The sequence below is a fragment of the Martes martes genome, assembly GCF_963455335.1.
Source record: "Martes martes genome assembly, chromosome: 13".
In the NCBI taxonomy this organism is placed as follows: Eukaryota; Metazoa; Chordata; class Mammalia; order Carnivora; family Mustelidae; genus Martes; species Martes martes.
In genome coordinates, this window is record NC_137901.1 from 24,308,151 (window position 1) to 24,322,897 (window position 14,747).

The 14,747-nt window shown below is 50.3% G+C and overlaps 1 protein-coding gene across 1 annotated transcript in view; it reads left to right on the forward strand.

Annotated features, from left to right (window-relative positions):
• MYO5B (myosin VB) overlaps window positions 1-14,747 on the forward strand; it is a gene marked incomplete at its 5' end in the record, with an annotated part of 248,587 nt that overhangs the window by 124,211 nt on the left and 109,629 nt on the right. Inside the window, 2 exons of the mRNA XM_080821604.1 lie at window positions 9,979-10,060; window positions 10,569-10,709. Of these exons, the coding sequence (XP_080677730.1) occupies window positions 9,979-10,060; window positions 10,569-10,709 (223 nt within the window). The remainder of the gene's footprint in view (window positions 1-9,978; window positions 10,061-10,568; window positions 10,710-14,747) is intronic.

A 14,747-nucleotide genomic window follows, 5' to 3' on the forward strand; every position in this document is an offset into this window, starting at 1 on the left:
ACCCAGGTGCCGCCATTGTGTCTTCCCGCTAGCATTTCAGAGTTGGCAGGGGACCTTGCTTCCCAATTCTCAACCAGGGAGTGTGACGCATGGGAGCAGTTTCTGGTTGTCACAGCGACTGGGGTCTCTACTGGCACCTAGTGGCCTGAGATTGGGGATGCTAGGTGTCTGACAATATGGAAGACAGTTCCAAGGAAGAGTGGCCCCTGTCAGTACCCCGGTAGCTCCTGCATGGAGAAGCCCTGTACACACCCATCTTCACAACTGGGAAACAGGCCTGGCGAGTGAAGGGTCTTGCCTGGAACTGGACCGGAAACTGCTCTGAACGCAATTTCAGGCTTTGTGTCTCAGCTGTTTTATTCAAATCTACCATCTAACCTCATTCACTGTGTTCCCCATCAAGATGGTTATTATAATACCATGGTTTTGCCCAGCACTGTAAGGCTCGTGTGCGGTCATTCTTGAGGCTTGTCTTCCTTTCAGAATTCTAGCCTAATGGCAAGCACTGTTATTTATAACGGCGTCTTCTGCAGGGAGAGGCAGCATGGCTCAGCGGAAAATCTCCCTGACTCGGCGTCAGAAGACAGGGGTGGTGACTCACGGCTGGCCCTAGCTCGCTCCACACCTCACAGCCCCCTTCTGGTCTTTTGTTTCCCTCGCTGGAAGGAAAGCATTGAGCTACAATCTCTCTGAGGTCCTTCCCAGATCCTTCTAGAGTTCTTTGAAGTTCTGCGTCCTGATCTGCAACCTCCTTTGCACATCTTTTATGATCAATGTCTTGCCTTCTTTAAGCTAATAATAGATTGAATCCTCTTGGGTGTTTATATCACAGAAGGTTATGGCTTCTGTCTTAAAATAGAAGTTCCGACCCGTGAAAGTGCGGAGTTGTAAGAACAGGGCTGCTCTGGTGGAAACAACTGCTTAGTGGGCTGATGGGCTTATGTTGAGACTGGAGCAAAGGGAACCTTCTAGAAGCGGCCACGTCCCCATGCAAAGATAGGCTGTCCTCGTTAGAGCTCTGCTGCGCTTGTTCATGGTCGGGTTTCCAATCGAACCATGTTGCAGGGTGTGGAGGACATGGAAGGAGGAGACTTGATTTCTGGCATCACAAAGGCCTCGTGCTGAGGAACTAATGCACATACGTGAGCTACATCATATAAGAGGCAACCGAAGAAATTCTAGCCGAGTCCATTTGAGGGTTTGGATACTCAGTGTGGGATGAGTGTCAAGGCAGGAGAGGGCATGCTCGTTGGCACCGTCAGGGGAAGCTTTATGTGAAAGGTGGGGTTTGGACTGGATCTTTTAAAGGGAGGGAGTAAAACATGGGAGGTGGGGGCAGCAGCTTTGGGACCTGGGAGCGCTGTCGTGATGTTGGGAAAAAGCGAAGTGTGGCAGGGAAGCCTACTAGCTGGTGAGACGACAGTGGGGCATCACCGAGAGCAGGAAGCAGGGGGATGCGTTCTCTCCAGGCTGTTCGGGATTTTATCTGAGCAGCTGGGTCCAGGCCATTTCTCCTGGCCACTGAGTGCCTGCTTTGGGCTCAGCCTCTCCCATTTCTCTGTGGAGAGCATTTCCTACCCTGGGGACCTACCTCCTTGCTGTCAGTAATTCCGTTATTCTCTTCACCATGAGTATTTTCAGGAAATTGGGTTCCCCTGAAAATCTGACCTTTCGTGTTGCCTTCTGAAGTAAGACCCAGAGAAACCCAGGCCACAGCATTGGACCTGATTCCCTGACTTTACCTGGGCAAGAATCTAATTTACTGCATTTTTTATCAGGGAAGACGAACAGGTGGGCTCAGTGTTGTGAATAGCGTGGGAAAACATCGTGACTTCAAATAAGGAATTGTTGAACACTACATCCAAAACTAACGGCATGCACTATATGTTGGCTAACTGAACATTTAAAAAAAAAAAGATCGTGACTTTTGGTGCTACTGCTACTCACCACTGTCATGGTCCCCTGCTGTCTTCGTGGCGCCACGGCCTTCCCTCCCTCCCTGGCATCCGCAGTGAGAGGCTTTGCTCCTTGCTGGCCTGTCACGCTGCTGGGTCTGGAGACGCCGCTGGGCTCGAGCAAGCTGGATTTTGTGCTTCTATTTGCTGTTTACCTTTTTCATCGTTGAGTCTGTTCTCCCTCAAGTCCTGTGACTGCCCAGAGGGGAGAAATTGATTTCAGGGAAGGCTTGTGTGTGGTTTGAGGAGATCGAGCCTGTGATGAGGTGCGGGTCCCAGGAACTCGGTCTCCTGACCCGTGCGTACCCCCCTCCTCTTGGAGTGGCCCTGGCTTCCTCGGGGTTCCGCAGTAGGGCCACGGGCCAGGTACTTGAGAAGTTTCCTACCCTTTGTGCTTCCTTCAGACATGCTGTGCTGTCTTGTTTTCTTTTTAAAATCCTTGTTCTTAGGAGCTCATTTCCTTTTCCACACTGTGCTGCAAAGTAGTCCTGTTTGCACAGCGAGTCACCCTCCCCTCGCAGAGGTCCAATGCTGGACTCTTCCCCATGCTCCGTGGAGTGCCCCGTTCGTGCCCTCGAGGCAGAGCGCGAGATGGCAAGTTAAAGCCAGGGTGGGCTCAGAGTTAGCGAGCTGGCTGTCTGTCTGGGCCATCTGTTGCCAAGAAAGCACTTAGAGACTTTCCCTGAATGTCCGTAAGCATGCTCCTCAGCAGTGCGAGTCTGCCGAGAAATTGCTGTAAGAATTTGCGCTGGCCGAGGCTCTCTTCTCTGGCCAGGAGGCATGTAATGAACTCTTAGGAGGTTAGAACCAAAACCTTCACCACCAGCGAGCAGGTCACTTGGACCTGGTGGTACTGTGTCTGCTCCGTCTGGTCAGAGACATCATTTTTTCATCTGGAAGAAAATGACGGTGTTGGGTGGGAGTCTGGGGTGACCTTGAATGGAGCTGTTTACTGTTCTCTCCCTTTTGCAATCCTGGTATCTGTCTCCTTTTCGATGGACTTTCAGATACTTTACAGAAAGCCACTGGATCTTTTTTAAAGTGGCCATCCCTCCGTTCTCTGGGTCGGATGTCACACCTGACACTCTTCCACCTGTTGTCTTCTCCATCCAACACCCCCCCCCGCCAACTGCCAAACTGATTCCTGTCTTTATGCTTCGTTCATAATGTAACTAGGGGAAGTGATTCTAAGGACAATTCATCCTCCACGACTTCAGAGAAGTCCAGCATGATTTTTTTATTTTTTGAGTTTTCTATCCAAACGCTGGAGAGGGAGAGAGCATTTCTCCATGGTCTCATTGTGTCTCAGCCCTAGGCCGGGGAGACGTGGCGCACATAGAAGATGCCCTTGGGATGACCTAAAGTCTTTGATTGTCTTCTTTCTTGTCATCTGTGAGCAGATGACAGCGGCATGTGGAAGCTAGAAAGAATGCGGAGGATGGTGGGGATGTGCTTCTGAATACATTAAGCCCCATTCATTAAGAAGAAAGGAATAAGGAATTATCTCCCTCTTAATCAGGTTAGAAATGTGCGAAGCTAGCCAATGAGAGTGGGATTGCCACCCCCTCCCCAACAAGGAGACACTAATTAGTAATTAGTGGGGTAACTGTCCCCAGATGAACTCTAGCCCATTGAACTCTAACTCATTGTTCAGGGAGTTATTGACTCACCAGTCAAGCTCCTTCTGGAAACAATGAAAGAGAATTCTGTAGGGTGGGTGAGCCGCTCCAGAATTTTCCGTAAATGTTTAAAATGTTACTACACAATCCGCTGCCAGAGCGAGTACTCCTTTCTTTGTAGATAAGAAAACAGCGCACCGACCAGCATCACACGTAGGCACCCCGCCATTAACACGATGTTCTGACTGGTGGTCTGGATGGTAGGAAAGGCTGTGAACCCTGAGATAGAGGGCACGGCGGTGGGGGCCAGACCCCCAGGTTCCCCAGACCCCCGGTGTCCTGGCAGGAGGAGTGGTTTCCCTCCAGCTTGCTCCCCTGTCTCAGCTCCGAAAAGTGCAAAGCAAGCAATACCCATGGAGCAGTTTAGCCAACCTGAGCCCAGCTCTTTCCCTTCAGCAAGGGTCTGTGATGTGGCTGCCTGCCTGCCTGCGGGTGTTTCTTACCAGGCAGGGGCTGGAAATGAATAGGACAGCACCAGGCAGCTTGTGGCCAGGCTTTCCTTTTCATGTTACATTAACCGGTGCCTGCCTCTCCAGGCTGGAGGAATTGTAACTGTAATCCTTCATTCCTCTCCCCTCCTCAAGGCAAAAAGAAATAGATGGCTTCAATGTTCAATTTGGGAAAAAGGCAGTTAGTTATTTGTCTTTGATTTGAGACTTCGACATGCCAGGGTGCCAGGGGCTTTGGCTGGGGCCAGCCTGTTCTTTTTTTTTTTTTTTTTAAGATTTTATTTATTTATTTGACAGAGATCACAAGCAGGCAGAGAGGCAGGCAGAGAGGAAGGGGAAGCAGGCTCCCCGCTGAGCAGAGAGCCCGATGTGGGGCTCTATCCCAAGACCCTGAGATCATGACCTGGGCCGAAGGCAGTGGCTTTTAACCCACTGAGCCACCCAGGCGTCTGGGGCTGGCCTGTTCTTGACGAGGACAGTTGGCCTAGGAGACCTGTGGAGGGAAGAGGAGATTCGTGCCTCATGTGGAGGGACAGTGGGAGAGAGGGTGCAGGGGTCGGGGGTCGGGGGCGGCACTGGAAAGGAGCAGGCAGGACCCAGAAGGAAGGAAGTGGGTTTGCTGGGATTTTCTTTTTTTCTTTTTCTTTCTTTTTTTTCATTGTATTTTATTTCTTTTCAGTATTCCAGAAGTCAGTATTTATGCTTGCTGGGATTTTCTATCCTCAGCTCTCACATTATTTTCTGTTTCTTGTGATATTTCTTGACTTTAAACTAGCAACCATCTCTACTCAGTGCTTCTTAACAACATGGGTTTTTTAAAATAATTTTTTAAAACTGTAGCTGGAAAAGCACCTAACATAAAACTTAGTGTCTTAACCATTTTTTTTTTTTTAAAAAGATTTTATTTGTTTGAGAGAGAGAGAATGTGCGTGGGAGCAGGGCAAGGGGCAAAGGGAGAGGGAGAAACAGACTTCCCACTGAGCAGGGAGCCCGACGCAGGGCTCCACCCCAAAGACCCTGAGATCATGACCTGATCCAAAGGCAGACGCTTAACCAGCTGAGCCACGCAGGTGCGCCCTCCTCCCGGCCCCCGCCATCTTAACCATTTTTAAATGTACGGTTCAGTGGGTAGGTATACTCACATTGTTAAACGACAGAACTCTGGAGCACTTTCATGGTGGAAGACTAAAACTTTACACCCATTGAGCAGCTCCCATTTTTCCCTGGAAACCACCACTCTACACTGTTTCTGTGACTTAGGACTATGTTGGATGCCTATGTAAGGGGAATCATACAACATTTGTCTTTTTGTGACTGGCTTCTGGGAGTTAGCTCAGTGTCCTCAAGGCTCTCCCGTGTTGCAGCCTGTGACAGAATTTCCTTTCTTAAAGCTGAGTAATGCTCTAGTGTGTGTACACACCACCTTTTGTTTACCCACTCTTCTGCTGATGGATGTTCGGGCTTCTTTTAGCCATGGGCTATTGTGAACAATGCTACAGGGAACAAGGGTGCGCAAATATCTCTTCTAATTCTTTTCAACATATGCCCAGAAGTGGGATTGCTGGATCATATGACAATTCTATTTTTAATTTTTTGAGGAACCTACAGCTTGTTTTCCATAGTGACCGCACCATTTTGCATTCCTATCAATAGCACACAAGGGTTTTAGTTTCTCCACATCCTTGACGACACTTGTTATTTTGAGGTTTTTGGTCATAGCTCTCCTGAGAGGTATGAAGTAATCTCTCCTTGTGGTTTTGATTTGCATTTCTCTAATATTTAGTGATGGTGATCATATTTCATATATTGTCTTTGAAAAATGTTCAAGGCCTTCGCCTATTTTTTGAGTTATTTGATTTTTGTTGTTGAGTTGTAAGAGCTCTTTGTATATTCTGGATATTAACTCCTTATCAGAAATATGATTTGCAAATACTTCCTACTATACATAGGTTGCCTTTAATCATCTATTTTAAGTAAACTTCTTAGGTCCACTGTTTGCCTTCATTTTAACGGATATTTTGTTTTCTTGGTGTTGGTCTTACAGTTCCAATTCAGTTATTCAGAGAAGACTACCTAGCTCCTCTTTGACCAGTAGGAAAAGGGTTCATGGTGAATGGAGGGGGAAAAGCCAGTGGCCTTTTCCTTCAAGCCTATAAACAGTGGACCAGACGTGGGCAGCTCAGGAGATCCCTGGGCATGTCATCCTCAGGGTAAACATGCATGGCTGGCCCCAGTATTGTCAGATCTAACAGATCCCTGAAGCCATTGGGTTTGCCTTGGAATCTTTGGTCTCCCAGGAGAACCTTGTAACTCAGATTGCTCTAAAGTCCATCTCAACCTTCCAGAATTTCTCTTACACAGCTCTTGGGCTTGTGCCTAGAGGCAGACACCCATTCATACTCTTAAGGTTCAGATAAAGTCACAGTTCTTTCTGACCTGCTGTCACCCCTCTGAGCTCACCCGCCATTCAAGTCCTATAAACACATCAAACCTCTATTCCTTGGAAGGCTTCGTATACTGGATTCCTGTGGTCTTCCTGAGAGCTCTTTCGCAGACCTTGCAATCCTTGAGGCAGTTGACTGATGGGCGGGGAGAGGGTTTCCATGCAGTGGGCATTTTTCTGTCCCGCACTGAGTTTCCTGGTGCATAGAGGAGCAGGGAGTTGGAACACACTGCAAAGTAAGTGGACTTTGGACTTAGGTCCTCCAGAAGATAACTGTTCTTGGCCTTGGGATGTGAGCAGTGCCTAGTACTGCGCCTTCCCTGAAGGCCAAATCCCGTGTGGGGACATCTAGGCCCAGAGAAGAACAGGAACAGAGTTCAAGTCCTGGTGTTCTAGGGTACAGCCGGCATCCCAAGATGGTTGAGTAAAGAGATCAGAGGAGCTGGCGTCGTGAAGAGACCACAGGGTGCCCTTCTGAGGTTTCCTGGGCTTCAGGAGGGAAAGAGACCTTGATGGCACTTGTCTAACGTTTAATAACCATTCCCTGACAGCCCCCTCTCTACATCCAACCTACAATGCATATTTTTTCCTTTAACCTTTGGTAGAAGGCTAGAGCATGATCTTGGTAAAAGAAAGGAGAATGAGATAAGAAATTGGGTTCCTCTGAGCCACGTTCCAGGGGAAGAAGTCTTCCCCCGCCTTGAAAGCCCTGCCTGGCCTCTGCTCTGAAGCAAGAGGCTTGTGGAGGTTAGTAATGAACTCAGAGGGCTTGGTTGACGCCCTTTCATTGTGGTTTCACTTTGCAGCAGACACTACCTTATTTTTAGAGACCTTTGTGGCCCTTACCACACCCTGAAATTGGAGCAGAACCAAAAGGAAATTCTGTCCTCTTCTACGTTTCGGGAAGAGGAGGCCACTGAAGGTAGGGGTGATGGTTGTACCACGGTGAATTCAGACCTTGGGTCTCAGCATCAAGTCTTATTCTGCATCCTGACCTTCCTCCCACCTAAGGATTCTGGTCTAACTATTCTCAACATTGATTATACAGGAGAAATCCAATTCCCTCTAGGATATAAATTTCTTTGTGACAGTTGAATGCTGTGAACTATAAATTGATCCATTGTGTTTATTTTAAAAAATCATCTCTGTTGATAGGAAGAATTGCTACAGATAGACTCCTATTGTAGAGAAGTTGCCCTATCTCCTTAGCTGAGGCTTTCTGAGGTTAGTTCTCTTAGACGTTTTCCAAGCTACCCAGACCCCGCATTCATCTCTGGCCCTATAGCGGGCATTACAGTAATTACAATAGATGGCAGAGGAATTGTTACCAGATCATATCTTAGAAATAGGGGAATTATGAGCTAATTTTAGGCCATCTCAAATTAATGAGAATGTTCTTGGTGGAGTGCTACCAACATAAACCTTTAACAAATGACAAGTAGGAGATACTTAAATCCTTTATCTGTGGAGCTCAGTCCAAGCCCTGCATGTACACCTGGTCACTATTTTCTGGCCATTTGCTAGGGTGGCTCCTTTATCTTCCCTGTAGATTTTATTAATTAAGTTTCCTCTGGGGGGTTGACGGTGTCGGCAGTCTGTCTTGGGGTATGGTTGCGGCGGGGGAGGAAATGAGGTTCTAAGTGACGGAACTCCATGTCTAGGGCCATCCCCTGGACTGAGGGAGCCCCAGGGCAGCAGGAGAACTGGAAGGCACAGTACCCCCCCCACCCCCACACGGCCCGGAGCGCAGCTCCCATCCTTGGTCTTCTTTGATTAACTTAAAATTATTTCTCCTATGTGGGCATGACCAAAGTCTATATTTTAATATGGTTGTCGCCAAACAGTTGACTCCTTTGATCTCAAAAGGACTTTCCACTTCTCCATGTTTTTATATTTTGGGTGGGGAAGGTGGATGCGAGAAGCCTGATGTTTTCTGGGCCCCGACGTGGCCCTGTTGGCTGTCTGATGCATTTATTCTCTCTTGGGTGCTGCCTCTCCAATACCACCAGCCTACAACCCTGACATTTCTATTTGGGAGTGGTAATTAGGGAGTACAGTCTATTGGGGAAGACTGGCATAATTTTATAAAAGATTAAGAAACTTTCGTTGTGTATACTGAAGAATGAGGGGGTAAAAGTGTAAGATTATAGGAAGGCTGAAGCCTGTGCACCACTCCCCCCATGTCCCTTGTTGATACTCCCACTCCTCTTCTGGGAAGTATTCTTGTCCACTGCCCTTCCCCAGTCTTTCCCTCCTTTTCTTAGTGAAACTTCTTAAACTAAGAATGGGGCCTCAGAAATCACTGTCTGGGTTCACATACTGGCTCTTCTGCATACAGACTCTGATTTGGACCAGACGATTTCATCTCCCCGTGCCTTCGTTTCTTCCCTTGTAGCATGGAATCATTGTGGACATGGAGTGAGAGGGAGCTCCTGAAGCATTTGGGGCCGAGTGCTCATTCAGCCAGTGGTGTGAATGAGAAAATGGCTCCTCTTCCTCCTACATTTCTGCCCCGCCACTGCCTAAGCCTGATGACGCTACCCGGTGTGCAAGATGGCCCCGCTCATTTGTAGCTAATGCTGCTGATTCTGCTAGACCATTCTGGCCTGGCGAGCTTGACCACGTCCGTTTGGTCGTGGGGGTGAATCTCGCCTCCGTGCCCCACTGGTCACTTGAAGCCCTCTCATTTGTCCCTCCCTTAACGTCTTTTGATCCTTTTTCATTACTCGGTCACTACCGGCTTAAGTCACGCCCCAGTTGGTCTTCTAGGATCATTAGTGCAGTAATAATTGCCTTACTGACTTCCTGCCTTTGGTCTTGCACAGCTTCCCCCAAATCAGCTGTTCTCCACCCTTCTGCCAGTTTCTAAGCTGCACATCTGATTGTCTTCAAATCGTGTGTAAACTCGAACTTCGTGGAAATGAATTTAAAAAATAAATAACTTTAACCAGTACTAGGACAACCAGACAGTTGGATGCATGGGAGGCTAGGGTGGTTGTGGGGTGATAACATGAGTTGGTTCCACCTTTCTGGAAATTCATTTTCTTCTACCTTTTAAGAAACCGTATTCCGACATGGTGATTCTGCTAAGATGGTTGCATCCTACAGAAAGAACCATGAAATATGCATATACAACATTTGCCCCAGCATTGATAGCAGCTAAAAATCAGGAAAAGAACCAAAATGTTCTCTAATAGGGGATTGGTTAAATTGCAATTCATTTGTGTTGGGTGGGGGACACTGCCAGCCCGTGAGGGGCTGTTGTGTCAATTGGAAAAAGGCACTCCCTCTGAGCGGAATGCCCCCCTTCTGGGCTTGTGAGGGACTTCTGTGCTGGAGCTGAGGATGGAGCTGGATGCGGGGAGAAAGGAGATGAGAGTAGCCTTATTGGAAGTCCCAGTGATTCCTTTGCTAAGACGAATGCCCCTTTGTCCTCCCTTTCCATTCTGCAGGTTTGAGACATTTGAGGTCAACAGCTTTGAGCAGTTCTGTATCAACTATGCAAACGAGAAGTTGCAGCAGCAGTTCAACTCGGTAGGCTCGGCTCCTGGACCCGGGGTGTCGGGTGGGGGGACCTCTCGCCCTGGGAGCAGCAGCTTGGGGCACTACTCTTCCATCCAGGGCCAGTGGCCTCTAGCTCTGCCCCAGCCTTCTCTTAGTGTCTTGGGGGTTTCCCCAGCTTTGGGAAGGCATTCCCTGCTGCTCAGGAGGAATGGGGCAACTGGGTTGAGAAGGTAAATGATCCTCCCCTTGGTTTTGACTCCCCCACATCCTGATTCTGGGGTTCTGGGGTATTTGCTGGATTGCAAGCCAGTTGATTACTAGAATATTCTGGAGAAGGGTTCACGTGGGAATGGGGATCACCTAACTGAGCTCTCCTTTTCTGCAGTCATGACTGTGACTTAGTGCTCAAACCTTTTCTGATGGGTATACATCCATGCCCCCTTCTCTGGGACCCCAAGCTCACGTGGTTGAAGCTCAGGGGAGATGAACGTTGGGATGTGCCTGCAGCTCACTAACCTTGACCTTTCACCTACCCTAGCATGTATTCAAACTAGAGCAAGAAGAATATATGAAGGAGCAGATCCCTTGGACCTTGATTGACTTTTATGATAACCAACCTTGTATTGACCTCATAGAAGCCAAGCTGGGCATCTTGGACCTGCTGGATGAAGAGTGTAAGGTAAGACTGATGACACGCTCATTGTGTTAGTTCGATTCCAGGGCTGGGTTGGGGTGGGGATGCCAGAGACCACTCTGTGCTGCAGGGAGTGCGTGAGGTCTCAGAGCAGGGATTTCATGAACACTTAGCCCACCTGTAGGGTGGTGAGAGAAGCCTTGATGTCCATTCTACACGCTAGAAGCAAACTGTGTAGGTGAATGTGTACCTCTCTTGGCAGAGACTGGATGGTATGGTTTGGCACCATAGAATGGTGGTATGGATTTGGTGCCCCCGATATCCTAGGTGCTGAGAGAAAGACCCTCACATCTAGACAGGCATCCCCTAAGAGTGAAGGCCAAGAGCCCAGGGGCATGTTTGTCAGGCCAGATGCATTATGAGTGATAGAGCTGCAAGCCTGGTAACAGGTGAGGTCCATAGGTCCCCCATCCAGCTTTTCGTGGCTTCTACTTGGTAGGACAGCAATGTCGTGAGTGGCCAGCAAGGGCAAAGGCAGGCAGCCTTGAAAATGTGGTTTAGGAGGATCTGGGTTTTATTTTATTTTTAAGATGTGTACGTATGTGTGTATGTATTGTATGTATGGGAGCTTGAGCGGGCGTGTAGGGGCACAGGGAGAAGCAGGCTCCCTACTAAGCAGGGAGCTCAATGCAGGGCTTGATCCTAGGACCCCGAGACCGTGACCTGAGCCAAAGGCAGATATTTAACCAACTGAGCCACCTGGGCGCACCAAGGATCTGGGTCTTATTGATCATATAACTGCTTTGGCCTTTGGTTTCCTGCTCTGTGGATTAGAAGGTTTGGATCTGATGATCTTCAGAATTTCGCCCAGTTCGATGGTTGCTGATAAGAGGGTAACATTCTTCGAGCAGTGGAAACTCTCATCCAAATGTGTGGAAACACACAATTCTTGGGATCGCAAGGAAAATACTTGGTTCCCTTTACTCCCTGGCCTCCCACATCTTGCCTGTGAAGAATTGGGTTTGGCTGGATAGTGTAGAGGAGGAAGATATCTCCCTTCCAGGAGGGTGCTCCCAGTGTCATTGTCTTTGACAATGAAAAGGAATGGTTGATGGAACAGTGGAAGACGGAGGGAGATATGCCAAATTCCACAGTTTGCACATCTTCACTCCTGATGGTTTGCAGCATTTCTTCTGAGCTGCAGGCTTTGCCCCACATCAGCTCTGGGCAGGGCTGATTCCTCAGTGTGTAAGGTGTGTGTGTGTGTGGGCCTGCTCAGCTTGGGAGGTAGCGGTGAAGCTGATAAGACACTTGTTCCTGCATGGAGCGCCACTGGCTTGATGACCAAAGTCATGGCCCCAACTCTTAAGTGTCATTCCTCCCCTCCCCCAGCCCTTTGTTCACCATTCCCTCACTTGGGTTCAGTGTCCACTGCCAACAGTTACCTTCAAGCTCAGCGGGACCCTCCTCCCCTCCTCCAGTGTGGTGTGTGCTCCTGTCCATAACCTTCTTCTCCTGCCCCACACCCCATCCCCGAAGGCACCACCACGTCCTTGTGTCCACCCCAGGCTCCAGGACTCCAGCTCTTCAGGGCCCTCCCGGGGTGAAGGTTAAGACCCATGGGTTCTGAGGAGGCCCTTGAAGTGGGTGGTTTACCTTGCGTGACTCTACCCAGCTCTTCATAGATGCGCAGCTCTGATGTAAAGCCCCGGGGCATGGTCTCTCCTTTGCTGGGTACACACACCTAGTAAAATGCCTAAGGCTTCAGGATGACAGATTCTCTGGATCAAGCAGCTGCCTAATTGATTTACAGTGATTTATCCACGGTTAGCAGACAATCAAAGACCGATCGAGGTAGGTTTGCTCTGGCTTATGGTTTGAGGATCTGAGAGGTGCCACTACCCAAGGGAACAGGTCCTAGGAATGTCAAGTCAGGGTGGTAGGAACACAGGTGCAGAGACCTTAGACATCTGTCCACAGGCTGGGAGCCAAGCCAGCAAGGGGAAACCGGAGTCCTATGGGCCTGGTGAGCCGGTGATTCCCAGGGTGGTGGGAGATCCTTAGCAGAAAAGCAGAGTGGTCGCCAGGAGGCCCAGGCTACAAGCCGTGTTCAACAGCCCAGACCCCTACACTTAGCAGCCTTCATATTCCCAGTGCTGTCTCCCTACCGAGTGCAAACCACCTGCGGCCTCCCTGCGGAATCTTTCACTTTTGAGAAGCTAATGGAAACTCTCTTGGTGGATGATCTCTGCCTTCATTGTTCTGTGAAGTCTTCTGTTTGGGTCAGATTTATAAAAATTAGGTGATTTCAGCTGAAGACTGCATCTGCCTGAATTCTGCCCCTGCCATCCGCCAGACACCCCAAATGTGTTATGCACCTGCCGTCTGTCAGGTCTCAGGAGAGGAGGAAGTGTTCTCCGTACTGGCCAGCAGGGATGGAGAGGGACAGGATTGTGCTCTGAGGGGGTGGGGGTGGGGGCAGGAGGGCTGTGGGCAAGGCCCAGTGCCCCCGGGCCCAGAGCAGGCTGGAAGAGGCCTGGACCACAGCCCAAGGGCCACAGAGCAACACCCGAGCAGAATCAAGGGAAGGGGAAGGGGACGGGGACAGGGACGGCGATGGCGATGCAGAAAGAGGGCTGTTCTGTTAGGTCTCCTTGCTTCCCTGTGCCCGGGGCTCCTCGGAGAGGCAGGTCTGAGGAGAACCCGGATTTCCGGTCGGTCCATCCGGTGTTGAGAGGGGTGTCACTCCTGCCAGCGGGACTTGGTGAAACTGTGGTGGCTGAGGACACGGGTGGGGAGGAGCAGGGCAGGCAAGACAAGCACCTCATTAAGGAGGAGTACAAAGCCCCAGTGTGGAAAGCTTCCCCCTCCGCTGCCTGCTGAGGTAAGTGCTTCAGTGCAGCCTGATGTAGCTGCTCGGAGCAGGCAGAGGGTGGACCGACAGGTGGTGCCTTTGCCGGAACTCACGGCCTCGTGTGCCTTGACAGGGTGTTTTGCTGTAGGGAGAGCCTACCGTAATACGCCCAACTCCACAAAATGGGGGCCGGGGGCTTGCCGCACCCTTTGGCAGCACCGGGGGCTGTGAGCCTGAGAGGGAGTCCCCCCGGAGCTGGCTGCAGCCTGACAACACAGCGTCCCTCAGGGACCGTCCTGTGGGACGGCGGAGCTGCCTCAGGCCATGTCCCTTCCCTCCACTGCCACTCAGACACACGCCGCAGAATGAGAAAGAATGGGATTGCACCGTGACCCCCATGTGACAGGACACAAAGCCACATGAAGGATTAGACTCATGCTCTAAAAGCGGCCACTGGGAAAATCGCTTTTCCTGGAGAAGACACACAGCAGCAGGCAGAGCCCGTGGGCTGGCATTTAAATTAGAAATTGGGGGGTTGGTGACCATGGATTTAAAGGAGCAGCACAGGGGTGGCTCCCCCCAGAGCCTGTGATGGGTGCCTGCAGCCACAGGGGTGTTCACAGAGCAGCGACTAAGTCCCCCAGGGCTCCTTCAGGGGGAAGAGCCTTCTTGCGATCCTGGATCTGTGGTCCGCCCCAGGCCGCTCCATCAGTAACCAGGGAGGAGGACGTGGGGGTCTGCTTGCAGCTGGTGTTTATTTCCAGGCTGCTTTTAAAACTCTCCTGTGCCCACTGCTCTCTAAGGCTGCTGTGGGGCACGACATAGGCCGTATTCGGAGCGGCATTCCCTGCCCTCCCTCTTCGGGGGGAGCAACCAGTTGGGGCTGATGGGATAGGACAGGTCAATCAATGCGTGTTTCCTCGTAAGTGACACGTTGGCATCAGCAGGAATTTTCTGAAAGTGATGCTTTGACCCCTGGAAGCAGTGCTTTCGAGTAACACCACAGAGGCGCTCCGTGTGGGGAGAGTCTGGAGACGCGAGGGCAGTCCTGAGGCCGGAGGCAGGCTCTGCCCCGGGGAGTGGGGTTCTTCTGTTTTCGGGGCCTGGCCTAAAGAGCTGGCGAAGGGCAGATCTTCCGAAACTCCCTGTTGAGGCAGCAGAGGGATGGCATCCTGAAGGCCTCCCTGCTTCCTCGCCTGGGTCCAGCCCGCTCTCAGGAGAGCTCGCTC